The following is a 24953-nucleotide window of genomic DNA, read 5'->3' as shown; positions in this document are numbered from 1 at the left end:
CTTCTACTGATGTCAGTGTTTATATCTCCCATTGTAAGGACTGACTAATCATTTCTACTCTGTTCTTTGTATGCATTAACTAATGGCCAAAGTTGCCCATGGGAGGTACAAAAGCTATATACAGTATGTGCTTAGGATGTGAAAGGGACCCCTGATTCAAGCTGGAACCTGATTTGGTGATTTTGATTCAGCCCTCTTTGGAGACTAACTGATTTGGACAGGGTCCAGTCCAATTCATATCGAGGTCAAACAGGAAAATCTGGGTATCTGAATCTTTGTATGCTCCATTGGCTTGCACTGTAAAGCAAAGACAGCCATATATTTCTATTTTCTGAGACATATGAATAAATGTTTGGGGCATGGTAGCACCTTCCGAGGGGATAAACCCTGCCAGATTTCAAACAGATGGGTCCAGGAATTTTTAGGCTTATAAGTTATTAAGGCTTTCATATATGTTAAAGAACCTGTAGGGCTACATTTCTGGGGCAGGACACTGGCTAAGGGGAATGGAATCACTATAAACTACTGGGACCTGACCATACAGTGAGTGCCAGCAACCTTTTAAATTTTCTCTTATACTTTCTACCAGTAATATCTACTACAAAACAAGTTGGTAGGTCACAGAATCATAGCATCATAGAAAAGTGAAGTTGGAAGGGGCTTGCAAGGCCATCAAGTCCAACCCCCTGCTCAATGCAGGAATACAATCAAAGCATATCTGCCAGGTGATTATCCGAGTTTTTCTTGAATGCCTCCAGTGTTGGAGCACTCACCAACTTCCAATGTAACTGGTTCCACTGTCGTGCTGCTCCAATAGTTAGGAAATTTTTCCTGATATTCAACTGAAATCTGGCTTCCTTTAACTTGAGCCCATTGTTGCGTATCCTGCACTCTGGGATGACTGAGAACAGATCTAGCCTCTCCTCTGTATGACAGCCTTTCAAATATTTGAAAAGTGCTATCGTAAGTGCTCAGTCTTCTTTTCTCAAGACTAAACATGCCCAGTTCTTTCAGTCTTTCCTCACAGAGTTTGGTTTCCTATGGTCATCCTTGTCGCCCTCCTCTGAACTTGTTTCAATTTGATAGCATCCTTCTTGAAGTGTGGTGTCCAGAATTGGACACAATATTCAAGGTGAGGCCTAACCAGTGCTGTATAGAGGGGGGCTAGCTCCTATCTCTTACCTATGCCCTACCTCCACAAGTCCCCAGCAGTGGAATGGAACAAGGGGGAGGCAAAGGGCAGCATAATGGCATTCTGAAGTCCATGGAGGCAAGGTAAACACAAAGTATGCCACCCTCAGTCCGTAAGTGATGCCATAAGCAGGCTGCATGTATATTACAGGAATTGCCAAATTTACTGGTCCAAAATTTCTTCACATGGTACAGAGTTCTTCACTAAAGCTGTCCTAATTTTGGTTGTTGTGGGTTTTTTGGGCTCTTTGGCTGTGTTCTGAAGTAGCAGAATGCTACTCCTGTCCTTTGAAGATGCTGGCCACAGAGACTGGCAAAACATTAGGAAGAACAACCTTCAGAACATGGCCAAAGAGCCCGAAAAAACCCACAACAACCATTAGATCCCGGCCGTGAAAGCCTGCGCGAATACACTGTCCTAATTTTCTTCCTCTCTTTATCTGTTTCTTGTTGAAGGTCTGGAGAGAGGTTTAACAAAAGCTCTAAAGAAGCTGGATGACTATCTGAGAAACCCTTTGCCAGAAGAGATTGATGCAGGTAGCACAGAGGAGGAGAAAGTGTCAAAGCGCAGGTTTCTGGATGGGGATGACCTGACCCTTGCTGACTGCAACCTTCTGCCCAAGCTCCATGTTGTCAAGGTGAAAAGATCTCAAAATCATGGAACCCAACCTGATCTGAAGGTGAAAGCCAAATTAATATTTGGCCCAAGGATTGCAATCCAAACTAGGTTTATGGAAAGCTTATGCCAAGTGAAGAAAATTGGTTTAATTCATTCATGTTTTCTGACTGAAGAGGTTTTCACAGCATGAAGACAGGGATGGTCACTGTTTGTTAAGTTTTGGTTAGATGGCTATGGGAGTTGTCCAGAGCAACTCAAACCCCTTTATCTGGGTAGATTATTTTACCCCACTTGCCTTTTTCAAAATGAATTGCTGCTTCTGTTGATTTAATGAAACAACTTGCAGATTTGCAAAAAATGACACTGAAATTCTCATCCATCTCTAGCTTAAGACAAGAATTAAAACTATTTCATGTCCGCTGAAGCTTCAGAAAGCCAGGGAGTCAGAAGGTAAAGCTACTGTCTTAACAGATGTGCCCTGTGATCAGTAACAATGGTGTAGTATCACATACTGCTTGCTTATAACTCCATGGACCTACACCTTTTCTTCCTGTTGACCTTGATTATATAAAGTAAGAACCCAATTGAATAAAACATACTTTTCTCTCAAGTATACCAGGATGAATGTTATACAAACTGATACAAATAAAACATAATAATGCTGGTGAATGTCCATTTTCATAAATGATGTTCACTGAAACAGACTAGACTTACCTGGGCACCCCCAGTGGCTGCCAAGAGGGGCTCATGTGGGTTCGGGGCACCAGGACAGGCATGGTAGTGGCAATGCAGTCTGATGGACTGAAAAAGTGGTGGCTGCCAGAGACTCCTGTACAGGCAGGGAATGGGGTTCCCCTGCTGGCCTGGCATTGTATTCCTTTGTGTGTATTGATTTCCTTTGTAGCTTATAGATCTGGTGTGTATGTGTGCGTGGAGCCCGCTTAAACAGAACAGAACAAGCTTTATTGCTTAAAATCATAGATTGCCACAATATATCAACACAAAAGTGCTCTGATCACTTAGCAATAGCCCAGCAACTGCTGATTATCTTTCTCTAAAATGTTGATGTTAAAATAGTAACTCCTGCACTGGGTAATAGGTTTCAGACTGTAACAGCAATGTTAATTTATCCAGGCCAAATAGGTTTTATTCACCATAAGGCAGGAAGAAGATAATATAAGGCTAGTTATAAATCAGATTACTTTTAATATTAAAAGACTTGGCCAACTGCCTTTATTTCACTTGGTACCAAAGTGCATTTGACAAAATTAATTGGTAGCTCATTTTTATAACTTTGAAGGAATTTGTCTTCCCAACTAGAATTTTTGAAATTGATTTGGAGATTCTATATTTTTTCTAGGTCAATAGCAATTATGATTTGGTAGTTTTCAGAGAGGTAGCCATGTTAGTCTGTTTTAGCAACAACAACAATAGCAAAATGGGGGGTGGTGGAAAGATTAAACATATTGTGGCACTTTTAAAACTAACAAGTTTGTTGCACTGTGAGTTTTTAGGGACTACACTACACTTTTTCAGACATGTGTTTGAGGGCCCCTTGTTAATGCTATCAATTGGGCAATGCTGTTAGTGCCTTGAAGTTGCTAGATACCCAGTATATTAGTTCTTTGGGATATTTATTTATTTCAGAGACTTGTATATGGCCCCGCTTAATGACAAGCACTACTTTGGGCAGCTGAAATAACGAGGAGCATAACCCAACAGAACAAAGGCAACATGAATGGATTCAAATTAAAATGACTATCATTTTAATATCCATCAATCAAAACCTGTCTAAACCTAAATGATGCATAGATCACAGCTCAGGGAGGATATCTTTAAAAGTTTATTTGTAAAGCACAGTCTTTATGGCTTAAATGATTACATGGAATTCTCTGCTTTGTTGGATGAAATATCTCTGTTCAAATATGTTGATGGCCCTGAAACTAGGTCTTTGGGGTGAGGTTAATATAAGGTGAATGTTTTATCATGCATATTGTGTATTCCGTGAACTATCTCATTATATAGTCATCAAACTTATTTCCAAAACAAAGCATGCTGTATTTATTTTTGATATTAATTCATTGATAGGGGTATGTTTGCTGCCATGTTTTTTTCTTTTAAGAATGTCTTATTATTTTCTAAAGGTGAATTCAAGTTTTCAAGATTTGAGTTTGCATCATAAGGCATACCATTTGCCTCTTACAAACAACTGTCCATGCTCTTTGATTTAAAGATTGTTCCATGCATATTTTTGGAATCAAGCTGTTTTACTCTGATTTTTCATTAGATCGCATTAAGATCCACTCCTAGAGGGAACAAGAAATTGTGTCCTTTGCAATTTCTGTGACTAAAATGTAACATTTCACATTCAAGTTGATCAAAATATGAGTCGTTTAGTCGTTTCCGACTCTTTGTGACCCCATGGACGCCAGGCCCTCCTATCTTCCACTGCCTCCCAGAGATGTGTTAAATTCATGTTGGTAGCTTCAGTGACACTGTCCAACCATCTCATCTTCTGTCGTCCCCTTCTCCTCTTGCCTTCACACTTTCCTAACATCAAGGTCTTTTTCAAGGAGTCTTCTCTTCTCATGAGATGGCCAAAGTATTGGAACCTCAGCTTCAGGATCTGTCCTTCCAGTGAGCACTCAGGCTTGATTTCCTTTAGAATGGATACGTTTGTTCTCCTTGCAGTCCAGGGGACTCTCAAGAGCCTCCTCCAGCACCACAATTCAAAAGCATCAATTCTTGGGCAGTCAGCTTTCTTTATGGTCCAGCTCTCACTTCCATACATCACTACAGGGAAAACCATAGCTTTGACTCTGCGGACTTTTGTTGGCAAGGTGATGTCTCTGCTTTTTAGGATGCTGTCAAGGTTTGTCATCATTTTCCTCCCAAGAAGCAGGCGTCTTTTAATTTCGTGGCTCCTGTCACCATCTGCAGTGATCATGGAGCCCAAGAAAGTAAAATCTGTCATTGCCTCCATATCTTCCCCTTCTATTTGCCAGGAGGTGATGGGACCAGTGGCCATGATCTTAGTTTTTTTGATGTTCAGCTTCAGACCGGTTTTTGCACTCTCCTCTTTATCCCTCATTACAAGGTTCCTTAATTCCTCCTCACTTTCTGCCATCAGAGTGGTATCATCTGCATATCGGAGGTTGTTGATAATTCTTCCGGCAATCTTAATTCCGGCTTTGGATTCCTCCAGTCCAGCCTTTCGCATGATGTATTCTGCATGTAAGTTGAATAAGCAGGGGGAGAATATACAGCCTTGTCGTACTCCTTTCCCAATTTTGAACCAAGAAGTTGTTCCATATCCAGTTCTAACTGTTGCTTCCTGTCCCACGTATAGGTTTCTCAGGAGATAGATAAGGTGGTCAGGCACTCCCATTTCTTCAAGGACTTGCCATAGTTTGCTGTGGTCCACACAGTTAAAGGCTTTTGCATAGTCAATGAAGCAGAAGTAGATGTTTTTCTGGAACTCTCTGGCTTTCTCTATAATCCAGCGCATGTTAGCAATTTGGTCTCTAGTTCCTCTGCCCCTTCGGAATCCAGCTTGTACTTCTGGGAGTTCTTGGTCCACATATTGCTGAAGCCTACCTTAGAGGATTTTGAGCATAACCTTGATAGCATGTGAAATGAGTGCAATTGTACGGTAGTTGGAGCATTCTTTGGCATTGCCCTTCTTTGGGATTGGGATGTAGACTGATCTTTTCCAATCCTCTGGCCACTGTTGAGTTTTCCAAACTTGCTGGCATATTGAATGTAGCACATTAACAGCGTCATCTTTTAAGATTTTAAATAGTTCAACTGGAATGCCATCACCTCCACTGGCCTTGTTGTTAGACAAGCTTTCTAAGGCCCACTTGACTTCACTCTCCAGGATGTCTGGCTCCAGGTCAGCAACCACATTATCTGGATTGTCCGGGATATCCAAATCTTTCTGGTATAATTCCTCTGTGTATTCTTGCCACCTGTTCTTGATGTCTTCTGCTTCTGTGAGGTCCCTACCATTTTTGTCTTTTATCATGTCCATCTTTGCACAAAATGTTCCTTTAGCATCTCCAATTTTCCTGAACAGATCTGTTTTTTCCTTTTCTATTATTTTCCTCTGTATCTTTCCACTGTTCATTTAAGAAGGCCCTCTTGTCTCTTCTTGCTATTCTTTGGAAGTCTGCATTCAATTTTCTATAACTTTCCCTATCTCCCTTGCATTTTGTTTCCCTTCTCCTCTCTGCTATTTGTAAGGCCTCGTTGGACAGCCACTTTGCTTTCTTGCATTTCCTTTTCTTTGGGATGGTATTTGTTGCTGCCTCCTGTACAATGTTACGAGCCTCTATCCAAAGTTCTTCAGGCACTCTGTCCATCAAATCTAGTTCCTTAAATCTGTTCTTCACTTCCACTGTGTATTCATAAGGGATGTGGTTTAGATTATATCTGACTAGCCCAGTGGTTTTTCCTACTTTCTTCAGTTTAAGCTTGAATTTTGCTATGAGAAGCTGACAATCAGAGCCACAATCAGCTCCAGGTCTTGTTTTTGCTGACTGTATTGAGCTTCTCCATCTTTGGCTGCAGAAAATATAATGAATCTGATTTCGGTATTGCCCATCTGGTGATTTCCATGTGTAGAGTCACCTCTTGTGTTGCTGGAAGAGAGTGTTTGTGATGACCAGCTTGTTCTCTTGACAAAACTCTATTAGCCTTTGCCCTGCTTCATTCTGAACTCCAAGGCCAAACTTCCCTGTTGTTCCTTTTATCTTTTGACTCCCTACCTTAGCATTCCAATCCCCTAGAATGAGAAGAACATCTTTCGTTGGTGTCAGTTCTAGAAGGTGTTGTAAATCTTCATAAAATTGGCCAATTTCAGTCTCCTCAGCATTGGTGGTTGGTGCATAAACTTGGATTACTGTGATGTTGAAAGTTCTGCCTTGGATTTGTATTGACATCATTCTATCATTTTTGAGATTATATCCCATTACAGCTTTCCCCACTCTTTTGTTGACTATGAGGGCTACTCCATTCCTTCTGTGAGATTCTTGCCCACAATAGTAGATATGATAATCATCTGAATTGAATTTGCCCATTCCTGTCCATTTTAGTTCACTGATGCCCAGGATATCAATGTTTATTCCTGTCATCTCCTGTTTGACCACCTCCAGCTTCCCAAGGTTCATAGATCTTACATTCCAGATTCCTATGCAGTATTTTTCTTTTCAGCATCGGACTTTCCTTTCACTTCCAGGCACGTCCACAGCTGAGTGTCCTTTCAGCTTTGGCCCAACCACTTCATTAGCTCTGGAGCTACTTGTACTTGTCCTCCGCTCTTCCTCAGTAGTATGTTGGACGCCTTTTGACCTGAGGGGCTCATCTTCCAGCGTCATATCTTTTAGCCTTTTGTTTTTGTCCATGGAGTTTTCTTGTCAAAGATACTGGAGTGGCATTGCCAGTTCCTGCTCCAGGTGGATTGCATTTAGTCTCCACTCTGACCTGCCCGTCTTGGGTGTCCCTGCACGGCATAGCCCATAGCTTCTCTGAATTACTCAAGCCCCTTCACCACAAGGCAGCAATCCATGAAGGGGCAGCAATCCGTGAAATATGAGTACTGATGGGCAACTCCCAAATATTTAAAACAATTTGCCTATCATCAGTTGAATAATATGAGTAATCCCTTGTTTTCGTTTTAAAAGACATGCAGTATTTCTCCATACAACTTGTAAGACAGGAGAAAACTTCGCGCAAAATATTATTGAAATCAGATTATTTGAAACTAAATGGTATTTTAATCAGTTCTACAACAAAACTGAAATAATATCAACCGTTGGTCCTGATGGCAATTTTTAGAGCACTGTATTTTTAATTGCTTTATCTTTTTACTGTATTTAAATTGTTGTAAGCCAACTAAATAAATAAATAAATAAATAAATAAATAAATAAATAAATAAATAAATAAATAAATAAATAAATAAATTTGGTGGACATAGACACTTTGAACTCTCGCAGTAGAGAAAGCTGTCTGCTCATCTCTCCAAAAGGACAATTACCGTAGTAAAAAGAAAAGAAAAGAAAAACCTAGGTGGGTGATAAAAGAAACACTTAAAATTACGAAGGATAGATGAGAAGCATATTGACAGAAATAGAATCTTGAATGCAAGTTTTCTGCAACTGTCACAAAGAGAACTATTATAACAACCAGTGCAAAGAAACAGAGGAAGACAACAAAAGGAGGTAAACAAGGAACCTCTTCCAAAAATTAAGTAAATCAAAGAGAACTTCAGTGCTAGATTAGGAATGCTGAATGACCAACAAGAGAACTTCAAGGCAAATTCTAACAAGAATATGTCAGCAAATTTGGAAAACTAAACAATGGCCCACAGACTAGAAATGCTGAATAGAAATTCCAGTCCCTAAGAAAGGAGAAGCCAAGGAGTGCAGTAACTATAGGACCACTGCTTTAATTTCTCATGCAAGCAAAGGGATGTTCAAAGTCCAAAAAAGGCTTTTTACCTTCTATGGAGTAAGAAATGCCTGATATTCAAACTGGTTTCCACAAAGGAAGAGATGGGCACACAAGATCATATTTCACATATCTGCTGGCTACAAAGAACTCAGAAAAAGATCAGTCTGTGCTTTATAGGCTACAGCAGTGGTAGTGAACCTTTTTGGGCTTGTGTGCCCAAGCTGGGGGGAAAAAAACAGTGGTGGTGGAACCGGAAGTGGCAGTGGAAGGGGGAATCCCGGTCATGGAGGTGCCTCAAGTCCCCACTCCGGATCCGCCGCCAGCATCAGCTGCTCCGGATCCTGACCAGCTGCCTGTCTGGACACCAGCACCTTGGTTGCTGTTGCAGCTGCCTGCTCAGGTTTGACTTTGGGGGGGGGGAAGCGATTTGGTGACTTATGGCTCATGTGCTGGCAGAAAGGGCTCTGCGTGCCAGCTGTGGCACACATGCCATAGGTTTGCCATCGCTGGACTACAGCAATGTCTTTGACTGTGCAGATCATGAGAAACTATGGATTGTTCTGAAGAAAATGGATGTGCCTCAGCACTTGATAGAATTGATGCATAACTTGTATTGTGCATGAAGCTACAGTTAGGACAGAATATATAGAGACAGAATGGTTTCCTACAGGAAAAGGTATCTGACAATGGTGCATTTTATCCCCTTATCTGTTCAAACTGTACACAGAACAATGCCAGACTAGATTCAGAAGCATCAATAATCTAAAATATTCAGATTATACCATCTGATTGTCAGAAAGCAGTAATGACTTGAAATGACTTTTAGTGAATGTGAAATAAGAACGTGCCAAAGCAGGACTGTAGTTAAACATTAGAAATGTAAAGATTGTGACTATAAAAGAACTACACAACTTTAATGTTGAAAATGAAGAAATTGAAATAGTTAGAGATTTTGTATACCTTGGTCCAGTCATCTATCTAAATGGAGACTGCAGAAGAAGACTGAGACTAGGAAGGGCAGCAATGAAGGAGTTAGAAAATGTCAAGTGTAAAGACATCAAATGTAAGGGTCGGATGGGTGTGAAAGTTGGACAGTTAAGAAAGCTGACAGGAAAAAATTGATTCATTGGAAAGGTGATGCTGGAGGAGAGCTTTCAAGGTAGTAGCTGATCTGTTAACATTTTAATAAGGAATAGACTCTTGAGGTTTATAATCGCATAGACATCTGCCTGTATAACTCACCTTTGCTAAAGGTGCACTCTAATGGCCCCTTAATGGCCCCTTAAAAGGGGGGTTAAGGGGTTTGTATGTTAACAGTGTTAACAATTCTCCATGTCTTCCTTTTGGGCCATGGGCAAGTATACTTCGGCTATCTATATGTTTTGGATTACATCTCCCATCCTTCTTTATAGCTGCAAGATTGAAAGTCCAAAAATTCTCCAATCGTGCTATAGATTTTATCCTGTATCCATTTCAAGTATTATGGGTGCCCAAACATTTCTGCATTGTATAACTATAACTTTACACAAGGGGGTATCTAATTCTTCCTTGAACAATCAGTTTTTACATTTGTACAGTTGTGAATAATGATATTCTTCCCAGCACTCAGTATGAGTTACCTATTTCTGAGAGGACTTTGCAGTATGGAAGGGAGGCATTTATCAACGTACAGTAGGGGCACCCCCACATCTTCTGAGAGATGCACTTTCTTCCTGGGAGGAGGAATGGAGAGGTTAAGAGCCCACATGCTAGACAAGGCAATTCTGTTTTGCAGAATGACTCTGTTGCTTTGCATATGTTTAGGGAGGAAGCGTTCTTGAAAGCAACCCATACCTTGTCTGTATGATGAGCCTTGTATGTGTGGTGATATGTGCCTGCCTCTCCATGAGCCCTTTGATTCTCTCTTCCCACATCTCCGCCTCACTCACTCTCTTTCCATAAACACATGTAACCCCCCACCATACACACCTCACCATCATGTTGCAGAGAATCTCCCACTCAGGCCCTGGTCACACAAGGGAAATGTTATGCAGGTACCCACCAGTTATGTCAGCATTTTTCCCTGGTCACACGATGCAGAGTCAAGACTGAGACATTTTCCGAGCTAGGGGCATAACTGCAGAACATTTCCCCATCTCCGCGAGTTGTGTTCTTTTGTACCTTTGTTGTACTGGTGCATTCCGTGTTGGGATTGCCTGCGTGCATGACCTGCCCTGCTACTTTTCAGAATTGAAGCCAGGAAGATGGCCACCATTACTGCAGTGTACACATTATTTTTTTAACCAAAAAAAAAAATTGTGGCTGACACATCAATATATTAGTAAAAGTATGTCGCCGGGTGGGGGCCAGGGCCATTACATCACTAGCACGTAATGTTTTTTATTCTATGGAAAGATACATTAAAGTGTTGGTATGCCAATGTCACAGGGAGTGGGTGATCACCAGTACATCTGCGCAGATATCCCAAGTCCATTGTGTGCAATGCATTTTTGCAGGAGCAGCCGGTGCAAGAGTGGGACACTTTCCTAAACGGACACCCCTTCCCAATCAATGTTCCCTCTAACCTCCATCCCCCGTGTGTAAGCCCATCCCCACCCCCCACCCCCACGTAGGGTTCTGTTGCAACCAGAATGAAAGGGGCTGGAAATGGTCACTGAGGGTGAACGGGGGAGGAGGAAAGCTGTGTGGAGGGGGGTGAAGTCAAGCCTGCTCGCACATTTGCACACCTTAGACTAGACTGAGGGAGACTTGTTTCTGATACATTGATGTATCGATAAATCTCTCTCTCTCTCGGGGCTGAATTGCCCCGAAAATAAACTGGTACCATGGTGTAGACGGCCATAATGATTCAAATAGGAGGAAATAAATCAGTACTGCTAAAAGTTCTTGGCATGTTAGTCCTGGAATAGAAACCACGTGACCACAATTCAGTACAACAGAGGAATGGAAAGTATCGGAAGAACCAAAAGACAGTACTGCAATGTTGGCAGGGAGTTTTCACTCCTTTAGTGTTCAGTTGGATAGAGATCCATGTCTCTTTTTTGTTGTTGTGTGTCACAATATCTGTTTATCATAATGTGTGTACAAAGTATTAAAATTACATGTTTTGGTCTTCATTTTAGATTGTATCAAAGAAGTATCGGAACTATGAGTTCCCACTGGAGATGACAGGACTTTGGCGATATCTGAAAAATGCTTATGCTCGGGATGAATTTATCAACACCTGTGCGGCAGACAAAGAAATTGAACTAGCTTATGCAGATGTAGCAAAGCGGCTTAACAAATCCTAATCAAAACCTTCTCAAATATCCTTTTCAATGATGCCTTCAAGTGTGTATGCACACACACAGAAACATATGGGTGTTATATATCATTATATATCATTCTATATCACTGTGTTCTCTGGGTAACATTTTAGAGTGGTTTCTAATAATCTCCCCAAATTGAGAGAATGGCTTCAATTCCCACTGTACTCCTGCAGTTTTCAAAACCTGCTCTGTGGGACTGGAGGATCCTCCTGAGCAGATTTTTTGTTTTGTTTTGGTTTTTTTGAGAAGGGAAAAAAGAAGATAGTGACATAAAGGAGAAACCATTTCTCAAATCTTTACCAGTACACTGGAATAAGTATAGTTTATTCTCAATTTCTGAAACAGTTTTCTTCTATTTCTTCTATTAACAGTAGAACATAAATGTAAAGTGCTTTTTGAGTTTGATTTCTTTAATTTATTCAAGGACTCTTGTGATATGTTTGACAACCCACTGTGAATAGGATTGAGGACCTTAAATCTGGAGGAAACATAGGACTGAGTATAAGAAGGAAATACCCAGTTAGGAGTGCAAATTTAAACCCGACATGATGAGCAAGTGCCTGTCCAAATGCTTTTGGATTCCCATCAGGTCTGAGAGGCAAGCATGCCCAGTGGTCAGAGACGGTTGGTGTTGTATCTAATATGGGAAAGGCCAGAGGTTGCCCATACCTGCAAACTTAGCAGATAAATTTAAAACTCATCTCATTCTCACAGAGCATAATTGCTACTGGGAAAAACTAAGGGGATGGTGCAATTCCACATGCTGGGTCACATTCTTTTGCTAATGTGTAGAAAATTGTGTATGTTCATGTTTGAAGGTGCAAAGTTAAAGACAAAAGGATATTCAGATGCTTTATTGAGGAATTCCCCTAAGTATTGAAAGCGTCCTTATGGTTAACAGAATCCTAAACTTTCCAACATACGTCCCATTCATCAGTATGGAGAAGGGGCTCACAACAGAAGTCAGATGTGTCACATGAACTCCAGGATGAGAGGATGAGTTCATTTTCTATTCCTAAATTGTCCTTCCGCCTTGGGGGGGGGGGAACAGCAGTACAGTATTCTAAAATCAAATCCGCACAACCATCACTAAAGCCCCATTAAGTGGTTGTCTTGCTGTTTACTCCCCAGAGTGGATGCCTTGTCCCTGCCTTTCTTACTATAATGAGTTCCTTGTCCTGAAGGACAAGGGTTTCCAATACTGATTGTTTTGTGTTACACCCAGGCTTTGTGTGAAGAGTTCTGCTTGAAGCCAATGAGTACTTTGTTTGATCAGCAGTTTAAAAAAAACTAATTTTCTTTTTCAGACATGTAGAGGTTTTAGCTCGTATATTCTGGCATTTCACAAGGCAAAATTTTCAGTCTGAATCACAGGGCCATAAGAGGGCTGTGAGTAGGCTGGAACATGTTCTACCTTTTTAATATTTACTCTAAGTCACCAAATGAGTATCTAGTGTAGAACAGCAAAGAAAGAGAAATTGCTATATATTATACCATGCAGCCTATTAAAAAAACAAAAATATATTTTTAAATGGTGTCTATAAAGTGAAAGCAAATCTTACATTTCTGATTAGAATTATATGAATGTCTGTTTCCCAACAAACCAGATGTGACAAACTCAGGGAATTGAAGCATCAGACTAGACAGTAAAGAGAGTCTGTATTCCTTGAGATTACCCATTTCCTTTCTCACAATAGGTTTTTTTCCAGCAGTTAAATTTAGAAATAAGGCCTGTGTATTCCTCTCAGAGACAGATGACAAAATATGGCAGAGTAAATACAAGGCACACAGGTGAGAAAAATAATGTGTTCTGACAAGCACATCTCTTTAGCTACTGGAAAGAGCACCACTTCTAAAAACAGGCTGAAACACCTTTTAGTTTGATCCTTTCCTTAAAGATCATAATCAGCTGTGGGTAGCTGTAAGCAGCAAGTCACGTGCACCTAAGCTAATTTAATTCACAAGACTACAACATGTTTTTCCTTCCTTGGTTGCTGCTTAAAGACCCTGGGGGCTTAAGTGGCACATGAATATGATGGATACATATCATTCCAAAGAGCAAAGTGTTCAGGAATCACAACTGTGTTTTCTGATATGGTATCTTCAGAGCCAGTCTTTTCAAAAGTAGTTTCAGCCGTTGCTTTGAGAGACTCTAGAGTTGTGAAAACAAGATGTTTACCTATTTAAAATATTTTTACCTCAGTTTTCTCCTTTAAAAAATATTTTGCTCTGCACTAAGACTTTTTCACCTGTCAAGAAACTTGTTGATGGATTATGGGTAGCTATAAATTACTCTGCCCTTTTTGATTTTGTTGCATTTTAAAAAGATATATATTTGTTGTTGTTTTTTAAGTGGGAGGTTGGTGTACTGTCAAGTGCCATCCCTGTTTCAGAGTATGTCTCTGGGTAGCCAAGACATTCGTAGAAAAATGAACAGGTAAGCTGGGATGGATAGAGAGTGGCCCTGAGGGACAGGTGTGGGTGATGGGAATTGTGCCATGTATGTTTCAATGTGTGTATGTGTCCATGTGAAAGAGGGAATGAGAGAGAGAGAGAGAGAGAGAGAGAGATGGTTTCTTTATTTTGAAATAGGGTGTTTTGTATGTATATTGCCCAGGGGTGAGTTAATATGTATATATGGTATCGACACATGTTGTCCCCTCTATATATATTTCTTTGAGCATTGTCAGTTTGCTTTCTGTAAAACTAGTGGTGTTTGGTTGTTCCCTCTGGGGACAAATGTGTGATTTGGCATTTGAAAGGCAGATTTCTCCCTCTGCTTGTATTTCTTGTCAAAGTACTTGTCTCTCATCAGCTTGTCATCTGGGAATTAGGCTGGAACAGAAACCAGTGGATTCAAAACAGTGATTTGGGTTTTGGAGTGTGACAAACCCCAGACCTACTGGGATATGCCACAGTTTCACTAAGCTGCCACCAACCATTCCCTATAAGAAGTCACACAGACCAGGGATGGATTTTTAACAAATAAAGGAATAAGGTTTATTTAAATAACACACAGGGAAAATAAACTGATCAAGTGAATAAGATACAGTAACGTGGCTTAGTCTCAATCATACATACACCAGTTTGGTTCACACAGAACACCTTTAAATAAAGCACAGACCCTGAACCTATCAGTTCTGGCTAACCATACAGACACCTGAACCTATCAGGTAGGTACTGACTGACACACAGTAGTACCCTGTCTGACACACAGACTCCCACACCAGCTTCTTCACTCAGCTCTCCTTCTTCAGCTTCTTCTAAACTTCTCCACACAGGATCCCCATATATATACAGTACAGCCCCTCCTCCTGATGTCCCGCCTTCCACTCCCCATAGGATGGAACTTTCCCTCCAACCCATGACAGACAGGTAACATCAGTGCTGTATGTAACACCTCCCCTCTTTATAAGTTGTTTTGCAGGGGGAAAGCTAAAGTGCTTTTCACCAAAAAACAACCTGGATCCAAAACATACAAAAACAGTTATACAATAACATACAATACCATACTTACTCTAGGATAAACATATCAATTAGGCATTTAAACATTTACCATTTACAATACATCAAGTTACCTTTATTCATACAAACCAAGTATGTTTAATAAACAGATACATTTAACCTTTGGTCACCAAAATATACATATAGTCCATGTTTCTTTCGCCGTCTTCATTCTTCGGGTCTTCTTGACAAGGCGTCAGCAACACAGTTCACTGACCCTCTGACCACCTTCACTTCAAAGTCATAGTCTTGCAGGTTTAAAGCCCACCTCATAAGTTTACTATTGTGGGTTTTCATTGTCTTTAACCATTGCAGTGGTGAATGGTCAGTGCACAGAATAAAATGTCTTCCCCAGATGTAAGGCTTGGCCTTCTGGATCGCGTAGACTATGGCCAGGCACTCCTTTTCCACGGTTGCCAAATGTCTCTCACCTTTCTGGAGTTTCCTACTCAGGTAGGACACTGGATGCTGGTCACCATTTTCATCCTCCTGGCAAAGAACTGCTCCTACCCCGCTGTTAGACGCATCGGTGTAGATGATGAACTCCCGGTCGAAGTCTGGAGCACGCAGCACTGGATAGTTGATGAGGGCCTCCTTCAACCTCTGGAACGCCTCCTCACAGTCGCTGGTCCACGGGATGCGGTCATTAGTCTTCTTCCTCGTCAGATCGGTCAGCGGAGCCGCAATCTCGCTAAACCTCGGGATGAACTTTCTGTAGTAGCCCACCAACCCAAGAAATGATTTGACTTTTTTCTTGGTGTTGGGTCTAGGCCAATCACGAACTGCTTCTATCTTGGCCTCTAGGGGTTTGATCACTCCTCCCCCTACCATGTGACCCAAATATTTTATTTCTGGGCTACCCAGCTGACACTTGCTCGCCTTTACTGTTAGCCCTGCTGCACTTAACCTCTGCAGCACTAACTCCAGGTGTTTCAGGTGATCTTCCCAGGTATTGCTGAAGATCCCTATGTCGTCAATGTAGGCCACAGTAAAGTCAATGAGCCCTGCTAAGGTCTGGTCCATCAGCCTTTGGAATGTGGCTGGTGCATTTCTGAGACCAAAGCTCAGGACTCTAAACTCATAGAGACCAAAAGGGCTGCAAAAGGCGGTCTTTTCTTGATCCCTGGGATCAATTCTTAATTGCCAATATCCCTTTACTAGGTCCAATGATGAAATGAACCGACAACCCCCTATGGTTTCAATCAGGTTGTCTAGCCTGGGCATTGGGTAGGCATCAGGAGTGGTTACGCGGTTTAATTTCCTGTAATCTACACAAAACCTAATGCTCCCATCAGGCTTGTCCACCAGGACTATCGGAGAGGACCAAGGACTAGAAGAGGGGACGATTATGTTCTCCCTAAGCATCTCGTCCAGCTCCTTCCGCACCTTGTCCCTATAGGGTCCCGTTACTCGGTATGGGGATACTGCTTGCGGGGGTGCATCCCCTGTGTGGATCCGATGCATCACTCCCTTCACTGTCCCCGGCTTATTGGAAAACACCTTTTGATATTTGATGAGCAGCATTTTTAGTTCTTGCTGCTGGTCTTGGGTGAGTGCAGGACTGATCTTTACCTCCTCTGGGTTGTATTTTACTTCCCCTCTACCCTCCCAGAAGGGTAATTCAGCTTCCTCACTCTCAGCTGCTTTTATTGCAAATAAAACCCTCTGTTCCCCTCTGTAGTAGGGTTTTAGGGCATTCACATGTACCACCCTCCTTGCTTGGTTCTCCTCCTGCTCTATAAGGTAGTTCAGGTCTGACATCTTGGAAATGACCCTATATGGTCCTGCCCATTTGAGCTGCAGTTTGTTCTCTCTGCAGGGCCTAAGCCAAAGCACTTCCTCCCCTGGGTCAAAGTGCCTCTCCCTGGCTTTGTGGTCATACCATGTTTTCTGTCTGACCTTCTGAGCTTGCAGGTTTTCTGCTGCTAGCTCTAGGTTTCTCTTTAGGTCATTCATCAAGGTGTCTATATATGTCACAACGTCTTGTGGGTCATCCTGGGTGATCTGCTCCCAATTTAGTTTGATTAAATCAAGTGGCCCTTTCACCCTTCTCCCAAACAAAAGTTCAAACGGACTGAACCCGGTACTGGCTTGTGGCACTGATCGATAAGCAAACAAAAGGGATTGCAGCTTCTGGTCCCAATTGTTTGGATTCTCTGCCAAGTAAGCCCTAATCATGCGCATCAGAGTCCCATTGAACTTCTCCGTTAACCCATTACTTTCAGGGTGATAGGCAGTGGTTTCCTTGTGTTTAATTCCACAGATTTGCCATAACCGTTTCATGAGCTTCGATGTAAACGATGCGCCCAAATCTGTGATTATTTCTGAGGCGAATCCCATCCTGGACATATACCCCACCAAGGCATCTGCCACTGTGTTAGTTTCAATGTTAGTCAAGGGTATGGCTTCAGGGTACCTCGTGGCATGGTCCACAATGGTGAGAATGAACCTGTTCCCCCTCTTTGTGGCCTTGGGCAAAGGTCCCACAATATCCACCCCTATACATTTGAACGGAGTGTCAATCACAGGCAAAGGGCACAACTTTGCTTTGGTCCTGTCACGGTTATTCCCCTGCCTCTGACACACATCACATTGTTTACAGAACTCCTTGATCTGCTTCCCTATTTCAGGCCAGTAAAAATTCTGTGTGATTCTCTGCTGGGTTTTGTTCACCCCTAAGTGTGCAGCAAACATGTCAGAGTGCCCCCTTTGTAAGATCATGGGGCGATACTTTTCAGGTACCACCAGCTGACTTCTGATCCCATCTCCCCCTTTTGAGATATTCCTCAGGGTCTCTCTATATAAAATTCCCTTTTTCTCTCGAAATCTCACTGGGGTTTCAGGTGTTAGCTGAGCGTCTGTCACCTGTTCAAAACACTTTTGGAGAGTGGCGTCTGCCTTTTGCTCTTGGCCAAATCTGATGTCCGTGGTCAAGGTTTCCACCACAGCCTCGGAACTCCCTTCTGCTTCCGTCTCGGGCTCATCAGTACCCCCCTGAACTGTCCCCGTGGTGGCTTGTGAACGTGTAATCACTAGCACCCGTTTCACATGTTCAGCCAGGTCATTTCCCACGAGCACGGCTGCTGGCAGAGTCGATGAAATCGCTAGCCGCCAAACTCCCCTCCAGCCTTGAAAGTTCACAGGTACCTCAGCTACTGGCAGCGAGATCACCTGTCCCTCAATCCCTGCCACCTTTAAGCTCTCATTCGGGATTATATACTCCCTAGGAATAATATCTGGATGGCACAGGGTCACCTGGGAACAAGTATCCCTTAGCCCCCTATACTGATGGTCAAGTATTCCTACGTCCACCCCTGCGGTTTCAAACAACTGCGAATCTGTTCTCACTAGCAAGCAGCGCTTGACCTCCACAAGAGGACCATTTTCCCCAGCCTGATCAGCAGATGTATCTGTTCCAGATTGAGTAGCCATGGCAACAGGCTCCCTCAGTGACAAGGAGCTTTGCTCTTTCTGGACACAGAACACAGCTTTTGGCTTGGTTCCACTCAAATCATGAGGCACATTTCCTTTTAGCTGCTTTAATTTCTCACACTCTGAGATTAGATGGCCCTTTCCTTGACAGAAATAACATTTTCTGCTGTATTTGGAGTCTTTCTCATCTTGTTTTGGTTTTCCCTCCAAAATCTGAGGTCTTGGTTTCGTGTCTGAGGGCTTCCCTTCACCATGGGCCCCTCCCACTTGCTGGTTTCTCCCTGGTCCCTGAGAGTACTTGCTGTAGGTTTCTTTGGGTTTACCTACAGATTTCCCCTCACCTAAGGGCTTTCTTATTTGGGAAATAAAATCTGCGATCTCTGCCGCTTCGGCCACAGATTTCGGTTTCCTTTCCCTCACCTGGAACTTCAGTTCCCCATGCAGGACTGAATAAAACTGTTCCAGCGCTATCAGGTCTTTGAGCTGCTGGAAGGTCTCTGTCCCCTCCTGCGACAGCCATTTCTCTAGCAACCTCACCAGTTGGGCCCCCACTTGGGTAAAAGTCTGCTCTGGTTTCTTGGTGAGTGACCTGAATCTTTGCCTCAGCTGTTCCGCATTTATTCCATGTCTGGCAAACACCAGTTTCTTAAACTCAGCGAAGTCTTTCATCAGTTCCACTGGCATCTCTGCATAGACTTCTGCCAGGCTGCCACTGATTAAAGATCGCATAATGGTCATCTTCTCAGTTTCCCTTACTGAGAAGTCCACAAACGCTCTTTCCACTAGGGAAAAGAACACCTCAGGGCAATCCCCCTTGTGGTACACAGGGAATTTCTTCAGGTCAGTTTTAGACAATTGGCCCCCCTCAGAATCCCTATTGTTATTATTGTTCTGGTTCATCAATTCCAATTTTCTTAACTCAAACACCATTTTCTCTCTCTCCAATTCCAATTCAAATTGTCTCTGTTTCTCCCTTTCCCTTTGCTCCATTTCAAATTGCCTCTGTTTCTCTTCCCTTTCTATTTCCCTCATCCTCAGTTCATGCTGTTGGGCTATGAGCATTTTTCTGAGTTCTGGGTTCTGTTCTCCCGTGCTGTCATCCTGCACTGAGCCAAATTCCTCCTCAGAACCTTGGTCCACCTGTGGGTCTTTCACTTCACCCATTTCTGCCATTTGGCTTCGAGTCAAGGGCATAATCCCCCCCCAGAACAGGCTGCTTTCAAAAGTCAAGCCTCAAAATAAAGCGACCACTTTTTTCCTTTGCCTCAGGAACAGCCTTCTATAGATTGCTGCTGTTCTTTCAGCACTAACTTGCAACTGTTGCCAGCCAGAGTCCACCCCCCTCTGCTAGGCCTCTCAGCAGACAGGCTAGATCACTGCTACTTCACTCAGCTTTGCCTCAGCTTTTTTCCCGCCAAAACAGGTTGCCTCAGAGCTCCCTAATCTAGTCCCACCAATCTGAGGTTACACGTTCTTCCACTAGCCTACCTCCCCGTGAGGTAAGCCTAGAAGATTACCTACGCGCTCTCAGATTGTCCCTGACTAGACCCCCCCTTGCTCTGGGCACACTTTGCCAAGGCTTTGCTGGACCACTGGACAACTGGACCAGTCGTATCCCACACGCTGGACACCAATCAATGTGACAAACCCCAGACCTACTGGGATATGCCACAGTTTCACTAAGCTGCCACCAACCATTCCCTATAAGAAGTCACACAGACCAGGGATGGATTTTTAACAAATAAAGGAATAAGGTTTATTTAAATAACACACAGGGAAAATAAACTGATCAAGTGAATAAGATACAGTAACGTGGCTTAGTCTCAATCATACATACACCAGTTTGGTTCACACAGAACACCTTTAAATAAAGCACAGACCCTGAACCTATCAGTTCTGGCTAACCATACAGACACCTGAACCTATCAGGTAGGTACTGACTGACACACAGTAGTACCCTGTCTGACACACAGACTCCCACACCAGCTTCTTCACTCAGCTCTCCTTCTTCAGCTTCTTCTAAACTTCTCCACACAGGATCCCCATATATATACAGTACAGCCCCTCCTCCTGATGTCCCGCCTTCCACTCTCCATAGGATGGAACTTTCCCTCCAACCCATAACAGACAGGTAACATCAGTGCTGTATGTAACATGGAGCTCATCCATCACCTCTGCCCTGTACATAAGAGCTTTGGGCAAGGTTTTTATTATCTGTTGTTTGGGAGGAAAGGGGTATCTATGACTGAAAACATCCACTGTGGAAACACCCCATGGCAGCTATTTTGTAAGAGCGCCCACAATAATCTTTGATAGTTGCAAAAGTTACAAAGATGCCCACTGGCTAAAACAGTTGGGAATCCCTGAACTAGGTTTTCTGTGACTATATTTAGCGCTAGCTCACTGTCATTTTGATTGCCAGAGCCAATTCAATATATTTTGCTGCTGGTGGCAGAGTGGCATGTAACATCTTAATCCTCAAATTCATGGGGCAGAGTTCCGAAGGCCAATCATAATATCAAGGCTGAAAGTTCTGCAAGCACCACCACCCCCATCCCTTCTAGCTTAAACCACGAACCTTAATGTTACCCAAATACGGCAATGTCACAATCATACCTCAGCTTGACCATTATTTTTAAAATCCTGCACCATACAGACAATGGGCTGTTTCAGAGAGTCAGCATTCATTATAGAAGTAAAAACGTGGGGTTCTCTAAGTGTGGAATTTTAGAGGAAAGAGAGTAAGGACATGTACACGGGGAATGTATAAAGATTAGTTCTTGGTCCCTGAGAGTAAAAGGTGAAATAAATGAGATTAATGTGATGAGATTATTACAGACAGAAATGTGAAGTATGTTTTAATTTCCATGCCAAAATGAATGTCTCCATCTTATTCAAAAGACTGGGAAACTAAGACAGAGTTTATTAAAGGCCAGTAGTCTCTATAGCTAAAGTGGGATTTAGGTTCTGCTACCCCATACCTCAGGTCCAGAACTAAGTTCTAGACCATATTGTTTTTAGTGTCTATTTTATGCCATCACTGCAGTTAAGGGAGTCACGGCCCCATGTAATTCAAGGGTAGTATGCTGTGTTAAATGTTTAGGGCTTAGTATTTCATCGTGCTTCTGTCTGTACACTAGAACAAGGGTTTTGTTGTATTTGCATTTTCAAAGGAGCTAAAGCTAATCTTGATGGGGAATAAGATTTCTTTAAAATGTCCTGTCTAATTCAGTATGCCTATGGGGATGTGGTGGCACTGCGGGCTAAACCGCGAAGCCTGTGCTGCAGGGTCAGAAGACCAAGCAGTCGTAAGATCGAATCCATGTGACGGAGTGAGCGCCCGTCGCTTGTCCCAGCTCCCGCCAACCTAGCGGTTCGAAAGCATGTAAATGCAAGTAGATAAATAGGGACCACCTCAGTGGGAAGGTAACAGCGTTCTGTGTCTAAGTCGCACTGGCCATGTGACCACGGAAGATTGTCTTCAGACAAAACGCTGGCTCTATGGCTTGGAAATGGGCATGAGCACCGCCCCCTAGAGTAGAACATGATTGGACAAAAATTGTCAAGGGGAACCTTTACCTTTATACAGTTTAGGTAATTCAGAAAAGTCTACACATTTCTATTATTTGTCCAGTATTGGCTCCTGAGGGGTTTCAATCAGAGAACTTCAGCTTTTTGCTGTTTTGCTTCATTTCCATTTTTTTAGGTATAAAAGTATGGGTTAATCCCATACTTAATATTTCTTAGCTACACTGGCAAAGCAAGATTACTGAAAAAGAATATAAATGACAAGACATACAGTATGGATTAACAATAACTTTGTTCATAAATTTTTCACAAGATGTAAAGAAAGATGCAGATCAGAGGAGAAAGTAGCCAACAATATGGATTTAATCACTGATGTTTCAGAAAATGCAGACCAAATGTCTGTAAAAATGTCAGTTGTAGCCAAACATTTCTTAGATATTTGTTTCAAAGACACCAATGCTTTACACAATAATTCATCCCTATCCAGGATCTGTGTTGATCCCTCTTTTAATATTAATTTTAAAAACTCTAAAGGGCACACTTTTTTTCAATTGAATGGAGTGCTGAAATGGCTGATAGTCTAACCAGATCTGCAAAGGCAGGCTGATTCCAAGGAGTTTTAAAGAGGAACTGTGGCAAACACTTTACTCAAAGATTTCCATGGGGTACTTGTGTCAGGCAAAACCAAGAAATAGTCCTGTGGTAGGTGAAAGACTCAAGGGTTTATTGTGGCACAAGCTTTTGTGGGCTGTACTCCATTTCACTAAATTCATTTGATGGGATAGGCCATAGTTTGTCAAATCTGTGTCAGCACAACACACAGTGTAGACACCTTTGTGCTGGGCCAATGAGCCCTGGCACCAGCTGGGCACACACAGGCTTTGAACCCCCCCTCAAAACACAAAACTCAACTCTTCTCCTCTAGTGCTGCTGGATTTATTTCCCTGCTTGGAGACTCAGAGGAGCATAGCAAGGTCCTGAGGCTTCAGCTTAAGTCCTATCAATCCTAATTGTGGGAGTCATTGTCCAAAAATGTAGCTTCTCCAACCTCACTGTAAGGCAGAAGTACATATATGAAGCTCCATTTGCCTTTTAATATCCACAGTTATTCCCATTGTCACACAAACCCCTGGCCTTGTTTAACTAGGACTGTGGTCACAGCAGCAAAATGTTTCCAAATTACTCCTTGTGAATTTTGACTTCCCTTTTTTTGTTTTTTGTTTTGGTTCAGACAATGTACCGCCATTATCGATTCTTTGCTACCCCTCCATGCTATCACCACATTAAATCTTGCTTGCCAGGAGGCTTCTACTTTTGTTGTTGCGGGATTCATGGTGCAACAATTACACTGGTTTCTTGTGTGGATGGATGTACTGATACTTTTTTCTGGCAATCCGCCTTGTGTTGCTTCTGCAAGTGATGTCATTTGCCTGCATGTCCCTTTATTTATTTATTCATTTATTTTTAGCGAGTGGAATGTCAGTGCGTTGGAAAACGTATATCATCATACTTCACTTACTTGCAGATCCTTCCACCAGGTGGTGTTTCTTCCCTTGAGCCCTTTCATGTTTTCCTCTTGGGGCCCTCATGATAGGGCTGCCATGAAAACAAAGCCTCTGACTACAAGGAAATCTTGCCAAAACATCAGTGTAACAACATTTATTTATTTATTTATTTATTTTGGGGGGGGGGGAACATAAACAACCCAGAGGGAAATATTCCAGTACTGAATAGTAGCTGATCATAGCATATCAAATTTAGGGAAATGAGGTAATTCAAAAACACATCAGAATGCATACGCCGGAATATATATCATGTAACTGCTCAGGGAGTAAAAGGAATGAGAAAATAGGGGGACATTTTGTTGGTGTGACCATGGCCTAGGTCAGCTGCCTTAAACCTTTAACAGTAGAAAGTGCTGGAACGAAAATAGCAAGTTGTTGTATGCACGGTTCTCCCTTCCCCACACTTCCTCTAAATCTCCACAAAGATCTTGTTGATGTAGAATATGTTCATCTCCATATCAAAGAAATACTAATTTTTAGTGAAGGTATGCTTGGGATATGACAAGAGTTGGCTTTCGCTAAAAGATTTTAATATTTTTCAGCTACAACCTAAACACAGTGGCCGATATAACATAATACGTTGCAGCTAGAGTAGGGTAATTGAATCAGTGAAATGTATAGAGGAGTTGGCTCAGCACAACTGCCCCGATTCCAATGGGCCTAACTCTAGTGGTGACTTACTACTAGATTTTAGCCACTGAGAGAGTAAACACACTTACTGTACTGATGTAGTAAAACTAGCCTACAACCCTAAAAACAGTGTGACCTACTCTTTTACTACAATCCTGTACACATTTCCTCAGAAGGAAGGCCTTTTGAGCACTTCTGACTTCATGCATCCTACTGCTCAGTAAGTGTGTATATTACAATTGTACAGGCTCACTGTCTTATTCCTCCTTTGCTGAAAAGAATATCAGCTAAAATATAGAGAAATGATCCATGAAATGTTAACATTAAAGCAATGAACGGAACCAAAGTATAGGTTTGCTCCATCTAAAGTCTTAGATAGCGGAAGTACTGCCTTGTTAATCTGTTGGACTTATAAACATTCTACTTTTTGCTATAGAATATTATAGTCAATAATATTTTTTGTGTAGTGATTAAAAAATGTAAATAACATTTTATGATCAAATGTAGCCCAATGATCCAATGTGTTGTTTTTATAGACATAAAGCGAAAACAAGGGAACATGGACTTATTTGGAGTGAATTTACAGTGTTTTCATTCATTTGAATATTTTCCAAAGATCTGGAACATTTTTAGATGTCTGCATGACTTGGACTACAGTCTTTGTAAGGGTCTAAAGAAATATCTGATGAATCTAAATAATTAGGAATCCTTGAAAGACATAC

At 42.1% G+C, this 24953-nt stretch overlaps 2 protein-coding genes across 3 annotated transcripts in view; both read left to right on the top strand.

Annotated features, from left to right (window-relative positions):
- Nucleotides 1–13957, top strand: part of CLIC5 (chloride intracellular channel 5) — a 65364-nt gene extending 51407 nt beyond the window's left edge. The window contains exons 5-6 of one of the 2 annotated variants that reach the window (XM_020801501.3): nucleotides 1648–1829; nucleotides 11387–13957. In XM_020801501.3, the coding sequence (XP_020657160.1) occupies nucleotides 1648–1829; nucleotides 11387–11554 (350 nt within the window). In that variant the 3' untranslated portion in view covers nucleotides 11555–13957. Of the gene's footprint in view, nucleotides 1–1647; nucleotides 1919–11386 lie in introns of both variants that reach the window. The other variant, XM_078378043.1, reaches the window with a different exon arrangement.
- LOC144583658 (uncharacterized) overlaps nucleotides 1–24953 on the top strand; it is a 230645-nt gene that overhangs the window by 96865 nt on the left and 108827 nt on the right. The gene's annotated exons all lie outside the window — the stretch shown is intronic.

Source organism: Pogona vitticeps, chromosome 1 (assembly GCF_051106095.1).
Source record: "Pogona vitticeps strain Pit_001003342236 chromosome 1, PviZW2.1, whole genome shotgun sequence".
NCBI classification, from domain to species: domain Eukaryota; kingdom Metazoa; phylum Chordata; class Lepidosauria; order Squamata; family Agamidae; genus Pogona; species Pogona vitticeps.
Note: the sequence above shows the minus strand (reverse complement) of the source record. Positions and strands in the feature narration are given on the sequence as shown.